Source organism: Lissotriton helveticus, chromosome 3_1 (assembly GCF_964261635.1).
Source record: "Lissotriton helveticus chromosome 3_1, aLisHel1.1, whole genome shotgun sequence".
NCBI lineage: Eukaryota > Metazoa > Chordata > Amphibia > Caudata > Salamandridae > Lissotriton > Lissotriton helveticus.
Genome location: NC_136061.1, coordinates 1652224587 through 1652241071, shown reverse-complemented (window position 1 = coordinate 1652241071; position 16485 = coordinate 1652224587). Strand labels below are relative to the sequence as shown.

The window sequence follows — 16485 nt, the reverse complement described above, 5'->3', positions numbered from 1 at the left end:
ATACTAAGGGTATGTGAAATTGAAGATTTGTTTTGTACAATACATGCTAAATAAATAATGAAAAAAAAAAGGGTAAATAAATTGCTGAAAAATTACCCGCACACATTTCTCCTCGATCTCGAGTAACTTTTCTCTGTGGGTTAAAACTCGCTCAGAAAAATACAGAGGGGAAACTGGTTCTAGGAGAAAATGTTTCTTGGCAAAACATTTTTTATCCGAATCAGTTTCCCCAGTAAAAACAATGTAAGATTTCACATCATGTGAAGAGGTGAAAAGTTTGTCTATTTCAACACAATGAGAAATGTGGGAATTAGGCGTGATTGTTCTGACACAACAGAACATTTGTACAGGACTAATACAAACCTATCTACAATTGAACATAAAAGTGCAATTAAACAAAACATAAGGCAAAGTCCTTTACACACACATATATATACATATATATATTTATTTATTTATTACATAAGACAATGTTTATTAGACAAATATAGGGGAAAAAAATATTTGGAAGAAGGCAACTGGTGGCGAAAGAACTGAGGTGTTTATTACATATTCCTAAGAGATTGTTCAGGTTTCTCAATTTATTTTGGTAGGACAAGGATCTGCAGAAAAAAATGCTTATTGGTTATTTGAAACTTATCACATATTCTGGGTAAGCCTGTACATCGTTAAATACTACGAACATGTTAGGGTTTTCAACATTGTCCGTCACACTGTCATACAGATCAGTGGGGTCTTGAGTATTTTTTGCTGGTGGAGTAAGAATTCCTTTGCGTCCAGCGCAAAATAATCCTGTAAGTACTCTGGTCAGGTACATGTATTTCATTCCTGAGGCGTCGGGTTTAGAATACGTGTCGTGCGCTGAATAACTTGCATTGACAGCAAAATACGTTCCGTTTCCGTATACAGCAGCTGTGGAGACAATGAAGGAAAGGCTTTGTAAGGCGAGTGAATGAAGCCGGGTGACAGCCAAAAAATACCATCACCTTCCCAGACCGAACAATGAAAATGCCACTAAACCAATATACTAAAAAACATGCCTGCAAGGTGCTAGATTTATACATCCAATTTATAACTTCATTGATTTTCCGTAGAAAAACAAGATTATGAGTGAACTATACAAATCTGAATTTGCCTATCCCTGGTTTTCATGTTACCAATGTTTGCCACTCACTCGGACTTAATTTTCCATATAGGATTGAGGAATCCAGAAAAAATATAAAATGGTGAAAACGTGGCACTTAGCCGTAGCCATTATCATTGAACTTTTTGATGCATCAAATTCTCTACTACCTGAATGTTTAGCGCTCCGCTCACCCATTTCTACCTCCCAAAACAAAGCAGCTGACTAGGGTTTGGGAAGCGCACAAGGGATGTGGTCTGGTTGACACCAACAACAACTTGTGATCTCAGTAACCGACAACCTTTTTTCCTATATTTTGTGCTGTAAAATTCATACAAACATTCCTTCTTCACTGACCTCTGCAATAAAATCATTAATGAATACAAGTTTCAGCACAAACCATTTCCTGTAGCGGAAGGCTCATCAAAACGTTTACTAAAGAGACAACAGTGATACGAATGAGAGCTCCTGTGGGTGGCATCTGTAGGATGTCCATCCCCAGGCAGCTTTGGGCGTGTGATCGATTCCAGGCCCTTTAGGGTTCAGCTATTGGTTGGGGCTGCGCAGGGGTAGGGCTTATGTGTTCGTTAGGGCCTTTTTTTAGTGCGTCATTCCGATGCTGTGGTCTTGTGGTAGGAGGTAGCCATTTTTTTTTTAAACAATAAATTATATTTTTAGGAATTCTTAAAATCCTTGATCAGCAAAATCTACCAGAGGATTCGTAGATACAGATTTTTTTTATTTTTTACATTTCTTTTTATTAAACAATTCGACCAATTCACAGCAAATGAAATACAACCAGGCTGTCACTTCCATCACAGAGACAAATCACTTATTCAAAATAATTCACAGATATTACATGAGACAAATCAAGGGGTATCAGGAGCATCTGAGTCCCTCTGACAGCTGGGTGGGAGACAGATGTCGCCTCTATACCGGTTCCACGCTCCCCAGATCTTGGTCCACTTCTCCGGGCATCCCCTCGCTATGAAAACCGACTTTTCTCTGTACATACACCAGTCCAGATCTTCCTTCCACTTCCCCTCCCGAGGTGGCTGACCGGCTCCCCACAATTATGCGAGATTACGTTTAGCTATCATAAATGCAAGTGTAGCCCACTGTGTGGTGTATGCATTAAGATCTGAGGGTTCCCAAACATTCAATATACATCTTCGAGCTTCCGGCTGCAGATTCACCCCCAACACGGACCGCAATATGCCATGGATGTCTGCCCAATACTGTTCTATTAGTTGACAGTTCCACAGTATGTGCATGAGCGTTCCCACCTCCCCACACCCGAGTTTGCACTCACTGCTCTCCGACCTTCCCATACCAACCAGGCCCGGACCCGTAACATAAACCCTGTGCAAGATCTTGAGCTGCACTAGCCGCAGCCTGGCCGGGATTGCGACCACTCGTGGGGAGGAGATCACCTCCTGCCAGTCCTCGTCATCTAGTTCTAGACCGTCGCTAGTCCACTTCCTTCTTAGTGCCAACAGTGGATCCTCCATATTATTAATCAGCTTCTTATATATTAGAGATATCGTTTTTTCAGGGAGATGCCAGTCTAGCACCCTATCCTCAAGGGGCGAGGCTTCCGGGAGTGACGAGCCACCGGGCACCTGAGTTAATAATGAATGGCGGATTTGTAGGTAACGAAAACGTTCAGTATCTGCCAACTTATATTGCGCTTGCAATATCGAGAACGAATGTATGGTACCCTCCCCCCAGATGTCCTTGATCCGGGATATTCCTATGATGTCCCATTTATCGAACCCCTTGGACTTCCAGAGGTTTCCCAGTCCCTCCGAACTCCACAGTGGCGTGGCAAGCGTCAGCTTATTCTCCCATTGCAGGTGCTCGGGAGCCGCATGACACTTGTACAGCATGCATGGTGGGCCCAGTCAGAGGGTATCTACGAGGCCTCGCGTACAGCTCTCTAGTAAAGTCCCCCCCCCCAGGGAGTAACCGCCTGTCCATGGCATAACCGGGGTCATCTGGCTGCCCATAGATCCCGTGATTAATCACTGCCAATTGAGACGCCCAGTAATACTTCTTTAAGTCTGGCAGGCTAATTCCCCCATCATACCAGTTTAGGGTCAGTTTGGAGAATGCTATACGTGGCCTTCCGTCCCATAAGAGCTGCCTCTGGAGACTCTCGATTTTTTTAAAATAGGAAGCGAGAACCAGGTCCATCGTGTTTTGAAGCGCATATAGAAAGCGTGGGAGCGCCATCATTTTGAATAGGTCAGCCCTGCCCAACATGGACAGAGGGAGAGCTCTCCAGTGCGCGACATAATTCTTGAGCCTTTCAACGGGTGGAACCAGATTTTTTGCATACCGAAGCGCAGAATCTAAGGTCACATATATTCCAAGGTAGCGGAACCCGTCCGACACCACTCGAACTGGGCAGCCTCTGGGCATCACTGGTGGTTCACCACATACGACGAAGACCACCGACTTGAGCTAATTTACAGTAAATCCCGAGTACCTTCCATGGATAGCCAGCACATCAAGGAGGCATCTCAATGAGCCCCTAGGGTTTGTGAGATACAGTAGGACGTCATCCACATATAGCGATACCTTGTCCTCCCAGTCCGTCGACCATTGCATTCCGCGGATGGATCGGTCCTGCCTGATCCAAGCCGCCAGCAGTTCCACTGCCAAGGCAAACAGGAGTGGAGACAGGGGGCATCCTTTCAGGGTACCCCTGCTAAGGCGGAAGTCGAGGGACTTGCGGTTATTGACCACCATCCGGGCCATCAGGCCTGACTACAGACGCCGAATCCACCTACAATAGCCCTCTCCAAATCACAACTTGACTAAGACCTCAAATAAATAGGGCCACTCAACCATGTCAAAGGCCATTGTGGCGTCCAATGAAACTATTACTGCCGGCTCCAATATAGTGGACACTCTGGCCAATACTCCGTGTAGTCTTCTCAGGTTGAGGGCAGTATTTCGGTGAGGCATAAAGCCCGATTGATCTGGGTGTATCAGAGTGGTGATTACCTTGATCAGCCGCGTTGCCAACAACTTGGCGAGGACCTTAGGCTCCACATTTAACAGTGATATCGGCCGATATGAGGAACAGCTAGTTCTCGGCTTACCATCCTTATATATTACCACTATATTCTCCACCCGTAGGTCATATGGCAGCAGCCCCTGCTCCCTACTTTACAGTAACATAGACCGGAAGTAGGGGCCAGTCTGTTGGAGCTTAGTTTATACAGTTCGACGGGGATCCCGTTCGGCCCTGTAGCTTTACCCGAGTTCACTCCCCGTATCGCCTGTGCCACCTCATCGTCAGTGATAGGGGAATCCAGATATTCTCTATTTTCATTGGAGAGGGTAGGGAGCTGTATATCTCTTAGCAATTCCGCTTTTTCTGCTTCCGTGAACTTGCCGGTTGCAGTATAGACTGAGAGGAGGTGGGCAGCAAATGTATCCGCTATTGCCTGCGAGTCTGTGACCGCAACAGAACCCGGCCCCTCTACTTCAGGCACTACTCGAGACGCCCATTCCCGCTTGTCCAGCCATGCTATCAGCCTTTCCGCCTTATCCCCAAGTTCATAGATTCTGCCCTGAACCTCTCTCCTCTGGCTCTCTCTCTAGCAATACAGAGAAACTCATCCTGCTTTAGCCGCACAAGGTGAAGGCCCTCTGGGGTGTTCAGACGAGCCAGTTCCTCCTCAGCTTTCACCACTTCCTCCTCCACTTTTTCAAGTTCAGCCACCCTCTGTATATTTTTCCCAGCTATCAGTGACAATGCCTCTCCCCGGACCACCGTTTTGTAGGCCTCCCATAGTGTCTGGGCGGACTCCACGGAATCCTTATTTTTCTGGAAATAATGGTCTATGGCCTTGACTAAGTTTCTGTGGGTCTGGGGGTCTTTCAAATACTATGGGTTAATGGGGGCCACTCTGCCCACGTTCACATACTCCCACTCCATTTGGAGCCACACGAGGGAGGGATCAGAGATCCCCCGCCCCAGGTGCCGAATTTCACGAATAGTATGGGCCTGCGCCCCCGGGACCAGGATATAGTCAATTCTAGACAAACTGTGGTGGACTCCCGACACATGCGTATACTGTGCTTTCCCAGGGTTATGCATCTGCCAGCCATCCACCAAACCCACAGTATCCAAAAATTCAGGAAGCCACTGCAGAGCTAGCCAAAGCGCCCAAGGGGGATGTTGATCTTGCTCCCCGGACAGAACAGCATTAAGTCACCCCCCAGGCACCAGGATACCAACCGGAAGCATGAGAAAAACCCCCTGAGGTCTTTGAATGTGTCCGCCTGCAGGCCGGGAGGGACATGTATCGAAACAAACGTAGCAACCTCCCCTTACCAAAGACCCGAAACTCCGACATACCTCCCCCGCTTATCTGTCCACGTGTTCTGTATCATGAAGGGAAACGAGTTCTTAATCAGTACGCCAACTCCCCTCGATCCTGAGGTGAAACCAGCATGTGCAACCAATCTGTACCCTCCCGTATGCAGTGCCATACATTTGTCCCCAATCAAATGTGTTTCCTGTAAAAGGATCACGTCAGGAGCATGTCGTCTAATGAATTGGTTGACCATGCCCGCTTCAGTTTATCCCCAACCCGTTCACATTCCAGCTAAGCACCTTGACCCCTCATCTCCTTCTATCAAGTGACATCCCGCCCCCGTTGAAGAGTGTCCAGCCCTGCTTTGCTGCTCCTTAGTGCCGAAAAAAACAAATAACCAAAACAAAACAAACATAAACAAAGATCAATCCAACCCCTGTCCCCCTAGCACCCTCCCTGCACCCCTGCCCACGGCATTTGCCCATCCCCAACTAGCAGAGTGCCTGTCGCCCTACACACAACTACTATGCAACTAAAGTTAGTAAAGTGGAGGGAGACCGGCATCCCGTTCCCACCCCCCCCAACCCGTATCTAATAAAACACAAGTGTCCCTCTGAGCTCACATGACAAATTACAGTTCCATTCACCCTGCGCAGTAGTCGTCAGCCCGATGGAGCAGCCATCTCCCAATACCTGACAATGTACATACTGTCCATGAGGATAGGTGCCGGACCTATTCTTGTTCCCCAGTTGCTTGTTCACCACCTCGGTCTCGGGACCCAGAGCCATCGGGGGGACGGCTGTCGATCCGGTCAGACACAATGTCCGGGTTATCAAAGAGCTACGCCCTTCCGTCGGCCTCTACCCTCAGACGCGCCGGGAACATCATGGCATATTTGAACCCCTTGTGCCTTAGTTTCTTCTTGACAGCAAGAAAATTCCATCGGTGCTTCTGCAGCGCCTGCGTAAAGTCGGGAAAGAAGGAGAGGGCGGCATTCTCATACTGTAGGGGCCCCCCGTCAGGGCAGCCTGCAAGATAGCGTCTCTATCCCTAAAATTCAGGACCCTGGAGATCATAGGACATGGGGGTGCACCGGGCTTCGGTCTCCCCCCTGGGACCCTGTGCGCGCGTACTATGGTGAAAAATGTACCCAACTGATTGGTCTGTACTTGCTTCTGCCCTTTCGCTACTCTGGAGATGTGTCTCACCATCCGGTTTGGTCGCCATCGTTAGCGCAGCTCTCTGTGTGCACCAGTATTAGCCCAAGGATTGGCCGCAGGAGACGTCAGTCAGTGTCCGGTCCGGGCCCTTCAGCGTGACCGCCCGGCCAATGAGGATAGAGTGCGTGATATTCGCCAGGGGGTGGGGGGTCCCCAAGTACCCAACCGCATCAGCACGGGACCACCACTCTCCTGTTCCCCCTGTCTCCGCAGGCTGCACCACTGGATCAGGATGTCCAAAAGCTCCCCGGGGGTAATCCCCGCCCACAACAAGGCAACTGCAGGCGTTTGCATCCCCCGCAGTCTTCGCGTCCTTGCTGTAAATGGACGGGGTGGGGGCGGGAATATATCTCGAACCCTGGCTCACCCCGGTTCTTTCCTGGGGCTTATTCCGCCGCCTCCCAGCTGATCTATGGCGCCTGCACCTTTGCGGCAGTTTCGCGGGCCTCCAGAGCTCGCCCGGCAGCTGCTATATGCTAGCGCGAGGAGGGGGGGGCTACTACTCCACAAGTGCCACTGCCCGTCCCCTCCCGCCGTGTATCCTCCATCGCCTCCACTCGTGAAGCTTTCTCCCGACGGGCGGACCCGACTGGCAACTTCTGGTCCAGGTCCCTGCTGTTGTTGCACTGCGTGGGGGCCGCTCCCGGACTCCAGTCCCCGGTCTCAGGCCCAAGTTCGTGCTGCACGTATATTCGGCTCCCGACGTCCTCGGAGAGGCAGAGTCGGTGCAGGGTGCACTGCGCATCTTCCGACGTCAATATCCGAACTCGGAGGGCAGGATAACTATCAGGATGTTAGGGCTGGAGGACGGTCTCGGTGGAGCCGAGAGCTCACGCAGTCATCTTGATCAGGCGCGTAGCTCCTCCCCGGGTAGCCCTTTTTAACTTGTTCTACTAGTGAGGCCTTGTTAGTAGTAGGCGGTTTGGTTATGGCAGATAAAGCAGCTGCAGTGAGGGAGGCATTAAGGGTTTTATGTGACGCGGGCAGGGAAGATTTAATTCAATCCAGCGTTCTTTCACAAGCTTGGGTTGGTATGGAGCGGACTAAATGTGCTGCTGCCAGCGGAGTCGCGATGACAGTCCTGGCATGTTCATCGCCAAAACAAACTTCTAAATTGCAAAGTGCTCATTGTCAAGGGGAGGAGAAGGAGCACGTGGACTTGAGATGAGGTTGTGTTTACGTCACCGCTTCGGGGACCAGCCTCATCTGGTAGGTGTAGGAGGGGTTTCGCGTGAGCATGCCTGCATCGAAATGCTTAGCTAGTGAAAGGCAAGCCCTGGGGTTTTGGCTCCGATGGGAGAGAGCGTTGTGCAGCATGCTGTGTCTGCATCCGCCATTAAGCAGGGAAGAGGCTGTTCAATATCGGCAGGGAACAGCTGATAGTTGCGAGTGCCTTTCAGGGGGAGCACTCAGAAGGAGAGGACTCCTGTGTTGAAAGCACCCTGCCTGCAATAAAATGCTCCATGAAGGGTGATGTTTTTGTGAATACAGTCCAGTCACCTATGCTAAAGGCTGGTCAAGGAGTGGGGGGAGAAGATGTAGGCTATACAAAAAATAATAATACAAAGAAAACGCTGCATAACCAGGGTGAGATTGTTTTCTAAGGAGTCAGGTATGAAGTTTTCAGGTAATTTTTGGGGCCACAAGAGAGCTTGCAGGATCTGGGTTCCTGGAGAAGCAGTTGTAGTAAAGGATGGTGCAAGGCAAGGCGAAGACAGGACCACAGTCTGCAGGTTTTGGCGGCTTGCAGAGCATCGAGGGAGAATACTGCATGGAAATACCAGATGCAGTGAAGATTTTGCCGGCCGGGGCTAAAGCATCCTGGTTGGACCGGCCCGAAGAGAGGGAGAGGTTTGGTGCAACCATCCCAACAATGCAGTAAAATAAATTATGGTGGCAACCTCCAAAACAAAGAATTGGAAGCGTTTTGATGGGGGTGTGAGGGACGGTGAATGTCCAGGTGTGAGTTCAATGCGTGTGGTGGATCAATGAGAATGTGAGTTGGATTATGATGAAGGGATTGATGAATTGAAAGAGAGGGAAATACCTGGTTGGCGAGAATATAAAGATCTTGAAAAATAGAAGGTGCGGTGGGGCGAGTGGGGTCTTGTTTGAATATTTTCTCCAAAAGGGGGACTACGGGGTGCATTTACTGGCACGAAGAGAGCCCAAGAAAGGGGCAGTACAAGGCGGGCATCTCCAGAACCAACCAGCACATTGAGAACAGGTGAGACTCAGTGGTGGATTAACTGGGGGAATAGTAAGGAACGTTTAAAAAAAAAAGCACTCCAGTTATCTGGGCCTGGTGTGGTGGATAAAAGTGCAGGTACCGAATCAATCAATGAGGAGTCCGTGTCTGCAGGTAAGAAAGAGCAAGGGAATAATGCAAAAGAAGATGCCAAGGAGGTAATTGAGGGGATATCCCAGTCGGGTTTGGCCAAAGATAAAAAATCTGAAGAGGGTGGGGGAAAAGAGAAAAACTGATGTCTTGAAATGTTTGTCTTGCATGGGGTTATCTATGCTATTGGAGGCTCATCTGAGCAATGCAACTAAAGAGAAAATTTGGAGGGGTGAATTTGTAGACGAATACAAGCTACTTCATAGAAAGATGCAATCTAAGGATGAGTCTGGAAATGAAGACTGGGAGTTGGCTAAAATACAGAGGGTTCCCACAACAATTGACACATGGACATCGGCATTTTTTATATTTGCCAGTGTCTACTGTGAGAAGTTCCCTGAGCGAGCATCGTCTATATTCAAGTATATTGGTATCATTCATAAGACCCACACAGAGTTTGGGGGTTTTGCATGGTTACATTACGATGAAGAGTTTCGGGCTCAAATTGTCCTAATCCCTGATAAACCTTGGCAGAAAGCGGACAATCTATTATGGATGCAATGGATGTATCCACAAACACATCCCCCCACCTTGCACACAGCAAACAGTTTAGCGATTCTGCACTGGCCCTTTCTTGACAGGCCTACCTTGGGGGCAAAGTGGGGAAGACATGGAATAGAGGACAAAATCCCAACTCTGGGTCCTGCAGGAGCTTTAACAGAGGGTATTGTCCATGGAACCCCTGTAAGTACAAGCACAAGTGTTCAAAATGTGGGGGCAAACATGCAATCCTTCAATGCTTTGGGGACCAGACAAACTTCAGAAGTTGTTGTTAGGGCAAGGGTGGATCCTTTCAACCTGGTTACAAGGGCTTTCACTCCAATTAGATTAAAAAGTTTTAGTTTCTGGCTAAAATTTTACCCTAACATGAAGGAGGCGACAAGGTTGGATTGGGATTTAAAAAAAGGTTTTTGACTTGGTTATCAGGGTCCTAGGGCACGCAGGTTTGCTGGCCACTTAAAATCAACCAAAGAACAACCTCAGATTGTGAGTCAGAAGCTGGGTAAAGAAGTGGCAGACGGATGAATGGCAGGTCCTTTTACTTAATGGCCTTTACCTGAACTAATTATTTCCCCACAATTGGTAGTCCCTGAAAAAGCAGTGGGGGAGTTTAGCATAATTCATCATCTTTCATGACCTCACAGCTTGTCTGTGAATGTCAATGCATGGTTTGGCGCCCGGAGCAGATGTGCAAAAAACACAGGTGTCAAAAGAGGTATGGGAGCTAGCGGATTGGGAATGCTTGATCTGGTGGAGAAATCTTTGACAGTGAGTACTAGGACAGCTTATAGAAGAGCTTGGGAAGAACTTCTAGGGATGAGTGCATCTCGTAGGTCTCAAGATGAACAAGGATTATGGCTGCGCAGAGATGACATGCTCAGTTTAATTATGTATAATATTAAGAAGAATGTTTCAGCTACCACAATTTCTGGTAAGTTAGCTGGTTTGAGTTTATTAGGGATTCGGATTCAATTACACTATTGCTTTGTATAGTTAGGATCCTTCCTTTCATATGTTTCCCTGTTTTTGAGCAGTTGCTATTTAGATTATGCATGTGTTGGTTATTTTTTGGTGCCTTTAGGATATTGGAATTGTTGGGTAGGGGCCATTTAGATGGTCTGGAAGTTAAAGATGTATCCGCCTCAAGCGAAACAATTCAGATATTTTTGGAACACTCTAAGACAGGTAAGGGTACGAAAGTAACACTTAATAAAATTAATAGAATAACATGTCTAGTGATTTCTTGGCAGGATTTCCGGGCAGTAGGTGGAGCAAATTCAGGACTTGTGTTCAAACACCAAAACGGTGCAAGACTCTCAGCCTCAATGTAGCTTGGGTGATGAGGAAAGTTCTTTGTCACACTGGAGAAGATCCTTCACATTTTGGTACTTATTCTTTCAGAATTGGTGCTGCTTCTGAAGCAGCAAGACTGTGTTTTTACCTCATTGCTGTAAAGAGAATAGGACAGTGGTCCTCTGATTGTTGCTTGCGATACATTAAGGACATTGAAGATGCTTAGCATTTATGTGCTTGTTAATTCTTGTTTCTCTTTTGGGTTGCATGGCGAGTCCTGCAGCAGCTTTCTTTACTATTTGGATAGTTGGACATTCTTGTGGGTAGCGAAAAAAAAACAGAAAAACGGCCTTCTTGAGGAAATTCTTTATTCCACAGTGACAAAATCAAGATTGATTGGTGGGGGGTAAGGGTATGAAATGGAGACTGCTGTTACAGTGGTTATCTAATTTGGTTTCAGTTAGAATGTACTCAGATGTTTTGCTTTTACATTTGGGTGAAAATGACTAAGTTCAGTTATCAGGTTTGGGTTTGATTAAAGAGATGAAAAAGGATTTAGAAATTGAGGTTAAATCCTGGGCCGGGACGATAGTGACTGCGCTACTCTTAGAAGAGTGTCATAGTGCTGAAAAATTCACTGGAGTTGAGAGGGTTAGACACAAAGTCAATAGGGAAATGCATTGTGTTTGTATCATTAATAGTATAGGTTGGTTAGAACACACTGACATAAAGAAAGAAGATTTTCCCGTTTTTAGACCGGATGGAGTTCAACTGTCATTCGTAGGTAATGAGCTGTATTTACTAACCCTGAGAGTAAAATCATCTCCTCTCGCAGAGTTTTCTGATTTTTGGCAACTCTGCATAGTTACCAAAAATTCCGTGCTCGGCAGCGGAGCAGAGGTTTTTAGGTGTTCGCAAGCTTGAAATGCATTTTCACGCGCATGGGCGCAACTTACTGGGATGCCTCAGTTTGCTGACGATATTTCCCATCCGTTCGCAAACGCCATGAGATTTGGTAGCTGGCCGCACGGTTCCGTGAGAGTGTGCGATTGCGGACACGTAATTTGGGCCCGCCATCGGAACTTTGGTGAAGATCGCAATCCCAAACACGCAGAATTTGCAATCTCCTCAAAAAAACTCCTCAGATTGACATTTGGCAGTACTTTTTTGTGCAAGGAGCCCTTTGTCTTGAAGAGGAAGGTAGTGCTCCAGTCTCCAACTTCCTGTTCCTGCCCAACATGCTCCTCCCGGTGCTTTGTCCCGCTCCTGTTCACTTTTCATTTGGCTTTGGAGCTGGAAGGATCACTCTGTCTGCAGCATCATATATTATTGGATTTGAGGACTTTTGGATTTGCAATTTCACATGCAAGTTCGAAAATTGGTGTCGTTTGTTTGATTGGGGCATTACACCAACATTTTTTTGTACTTTTCATCATTGTTTTAAAATATATTGTGGTGGGTAGCCTGTAGTTTCAGTAGGGGCCTAGTTGTTTCTTTGTATGTAATTTCTCATCTATTTTTCTTTTGTAAAGGAAACTACATTTTCTCCAACTTTTGAAATCAATTTGCAAGATGTATTTAATTCACTAGCCCAGAAGTCTGCCAATAGGCCTTTCAGCCAGTAGGCCCAGAGCTACTCATGGGTACATGAAACAACTGTTTATGTGATGGCTTTTGAATGTAAACACATTTAGGGCATGGAGGGGATTCGATTGAAATGCAAAATGTTTTTTTTTTGGCATTTCACTTTTTAATAATAATAAATAATAATAACAAATACCTTTGTTGGATGTGTGTGGTTGTAACTTGCAAACCTTTTTTAGCCCTTTGGATTTTCATTTTTGGCATTGTTGCATTAAAGCTTAATCAATCAATCACAGTATTTGTAAAGCGCACTATATACCCGTGAGGATCTCAAGGCACTGGGGGTGAGGGCGTGCTGCTACTGCTCGAAGAGCCAGGTCTTGAGAAGCCTTCTGAATGTGAGCAGGTCTTGGGTCTGCCGTAGGTGGGTGGAGAGGGTGTTCTAGGTCTTGGCTGCGAGGAAAGAGAACAATCTGCCGCCGGAGGTCGCTCGTTGGATGCGAGGGACTGCGGCGAGGGCGAGGCCGGCGGGGCGGAGCGGAGCTGGGGGGGGTGTAGAATGTTAGTCAGCTGTTGAGGTATGCTGGTCCGGTGTTGTGGAATGCCTTGAGTGCGTGGGTGAGTTTGAGGGTGATCCTCTTGCTGACGGGAAGCCAGTGTAGGTGTCTCAGATGGGGGGTGATGTGACTGCGGTGGGGGGTGTTGAGAACCAGACGTGCCGAGGCATTCTGGATGCGTTGAAGCCGCTTCAGGAGTTTGGCCGGGATTCCAGCATAGAGTGCGTTGCTGTAGTCCAACCTGCTACTGACGAGGGCCTGGGTTCTTCTTGTTTCAGTGGGGATCCACTTGTAGATCCTGCTGAGCATGCAGAGGGTGTTGAAGCAGGAGGAGGAGACAGAGTTGACCAGCTTAGTCATGGAGAGGGTGAAGTCGAAGATAATTCCTAGGTTGCGTGCGTGGTCGGTAGGTGTTCCCAGTGTGGTCGGCCACCATGTGTCATCCCAGGCTGAGGGGGTGGATCCGAGGATAAGGACCTCCGTCTTATCAGAGTTCAGCTTCAGTCGGCTGTTCCTCATTCATTCTGCGATGGCCATCATTCCTTCATGGAGAATGGTCTTGGCGGTCTAAGGGTCTTTGGTGAGGGAGAGGATCAGCTGGGTGTCATCAGCGTAAGAGATGTTGATGGGCGACGTGGGCGAAAGGGGCCATGTAGATGTTAAACAGCGTTGGGCTGAGAGAAGAGCCCTGGGGTACACCGCAGATCTCGTTGGCTTCGGAGAGGAAGGGGGAGGCAGACGCTCTGTGATCTGCCGGAGAGGAAGGAAGTGGTCCAGTCCAGGGCCTTCTCTTGAATCCCGGCTTCGTTGAGGCGTATTTGTAGTGTGTGGTGGCAGACCGTGTCGTAGGCGGCTGATAGGTCTAGGAGGATGAGGGCTGCTGTTTCTCCATTGTCTAGCAGGGTCCTGATGTCGTCGGTGGCGGCGATGAGAGCGGTCTCGGTGCTGTGGTTGCTTTGGAACCAGGATTGGGACAGGTCCAAGATGTTGTTCTCCTCGAGGTAGTGGGTCAGTTGTTTGCTGACGATTTTCTCTATGACCTTCGCCAGGAACGGGAGCAAGGAGATGGGCCGGAAGTTCTTGAGGTCCTTGGGGTCCGCCTTAGGCTTCTTGAGCAGGGCGTTGATCTCGGCGTGCCTCCAGCTTTCCGGGAAGGTTGCTGTCTCGAAGGAGATGTTGATCACTTTCCGGAGTTGGGGTGCGATGGCTGTATCGGCTTTTTTGAAGATGGGGTGTGGGCATGGGTCTGACGGTGAACCAGAGCGGATGGAGTTCATGATCTTTCAGGTGTCGTCGTCACTGACGTTGGTCCAGGAGAGCAGGCGGACGGAGAGGGTGGTGGTCGCGGGGGGGGGGGGATGGAAACTGTTGTTGTCGGGGTGGTCGTGACGTTAAAGCTGTTGTGGATGTCGGTGGTTTTGCGGTGGAAGAAGGTTGCCAGCAGGTCGCACAGGTCTTGTGAGGGTGGGATATCGTTGGTGTTGGAGCTAGGGTTGGCGAGTTCCTTCACGATGTTGAAGAGCTCTTTGCTGTTGTGTGCGTTGTTGTCTAGGCGGTCTTTGAATGAGGATCTTTTGGCTGATCTGATGAGGTGGTGGTGTCTGCGGGTCTTGTGGGTCGTGTAGCTGTCCGGTGTTCGTTCGCGGAGCCATTTCTTCTCCAGTTTCCGGCATGCTTGTTTGGAGGCCTGGAGTTGTTCGGTGAGCCAGTTGACTTTCTTGCTGATGCGGCTGTTGGAGGGTTTCTTGAGCGGGCGAGGGTGTTGGCGCAGTCGCCGATCCATTGTCTGAGGTTGCGTGCGGTGTCGGGGTCGGTGGGTTGGTTCTGGGCGAGGGTTGTCGTTAGCTGGTCTTTGGTGATTTTGCTCCAGCAGCGGCGGGGCATCAGTTGGGTGCGGTGGTGTGTGGTAGGCTTCCTGTAGGTGAAGTGGATGCAGCGGTGGTCGGTCCAGTGGAGTTCGGTGGTGTGGTCCAAGGAGAAGTGGGGGCTTGCCGAGAAGATGGGGTCAAGCGTGTGGCCAGCGGCGTGGGTGGGTGCAGAGACGAGTTGTCTGAGGCCGAGGTTGTCGATCAGGGTGGTGGAGTAGGTGGTGTTGTTGTACTCGAGGTGGAAGTTCAGGTCCCTGAGGAGGATGTAGTCCGTGGAGGCGAGTGCGTGAGTGCTGACGAGGTCGGCGATGGAGTTGCTGAACTGTGGTCGGGGTCCCGGGGGTCTGTAGATCAAGGTACCTCTGAGGGTGGTGGTGTGATCTGTGTGAATCTGGAAGTGCAGGTGTGTTCGGCGGTGTTGAGTATATCGTCTGAGTGGGTGGAGACCTTGAGGGTGGATTTGTGGATGATGGCGATTCCTCCTTTAACTCCATTGGTGCGGTCTCTGCGAGAGATCTTGTAGCCGTCCGGGATAGCTATAGCGATGTCGGGTGCTGAGGAGTTGTTCCACTTGGTCTCTGTCAGGAAGGCAACATCTGGGGTGGATGTGTTGTTTAGCATTCCTCCTTTGTCTGGCCAGTGTGTGAGTGTGTTTGTAATAGTGGGCCAGCATTTGCCTTGGCGAGCCTCCCCGTGTGGACAGGGGCCATTTTTTAAAGTCTGTGTCCATATAGGCTTGCTTGAGTTAATTGTTTTCCTGGTCTCCTGCTTGTTGTTTCTGTGTGTGACCATGTGGATGGAGGCCATTTTGTGGTGGTGGTACTGCTTTTGCAATAGACCTGCATGTCTTCTTTCCTTTGTCCCTCTTGGCTTATTGCTTCTTGTTGTGGCCTGCCTGGCCATGTGGCTGGCGACCATTTTGTGAAGGCCGCTAGTGTGCTTTTGCTATAGGCCTGCATTGTCTGTCTTCCCTTTATTGTTGTTGTGGCCTGCCTGGCCATGTGGCTGGTAGCCATTTTGTGAAGGCAACCAGTGTGCTTTTGCTATAAGACTGCATTGCCTTTCTTCACTTTCTGGTTGTTGTGGCCTGCCATAAATGTGGCAACTGTGTGGTGGGTCCTTTTACATCCAACACGCACACCTTCGAACATGGTAATTGGAAACAGACACTAAATCTTTTTTCAAATTGTAACATTCGAAATGTGATCTATTGCATATGGTGTCCTTGTGAACTACCTTATATTGGCCAAAAACAACAACCCATTAAAGCCCGCATTGGGCAGCATCGTAGCCGGATACGACGCTCCGTGGAAAATGTCCCATTGGTCTCCCATTATAAGGATAAAAAAATCATTCGGCAAAGGAGATCAGATGGCAAGTCATAGATATATATATATATATTTAAAATATGTTTATTAACTTTTCATCATAAGAAAAACATCAGGAAATATAACTGCAATTACAGTGGGTGTATTCCAAACAAGGACCCCTGCCCCACCCACCCAAAGTCGAGACAGATACAGTTCCCATGCGGTGCAAACATACACTAGGCCTGATAGATCTACAGATGTACAATGGTCTCGAAGGACCTGGAACCGGACATGTA

The 16485-nt window shown here is 48.5% G+C and overlaps 1 protein-coding gene across 3 annotated transcripts in view; it reads right to left on the bottom strand.

Moving 5' to 3' along the window:
• Positions 1 to 522: 522 nt before the first annotated feature.
• Positions 523 to 16485, bottom strand: part of LOC144823685 (protein mono-ADP-ribosyltransferase PARP14-like) — a 1720771-nt gene continuing 1704808 nt past the window's right edge. For all 3 annotated transcript variants that reach the window (XM_078682415.1, XM_078682413.1, XM_078682414.1), the window contains exon 18: positions 523 to 912. In XM_078682415.1, the coding sequence (XP_078538541.1) occupies positions 626 to 912 (287 nt within the window). In that variant the 3' untranslated portion in view covers positions 523 to 625. The remainder of the gene's footprint in view (positions 913 to 16485) is intronic.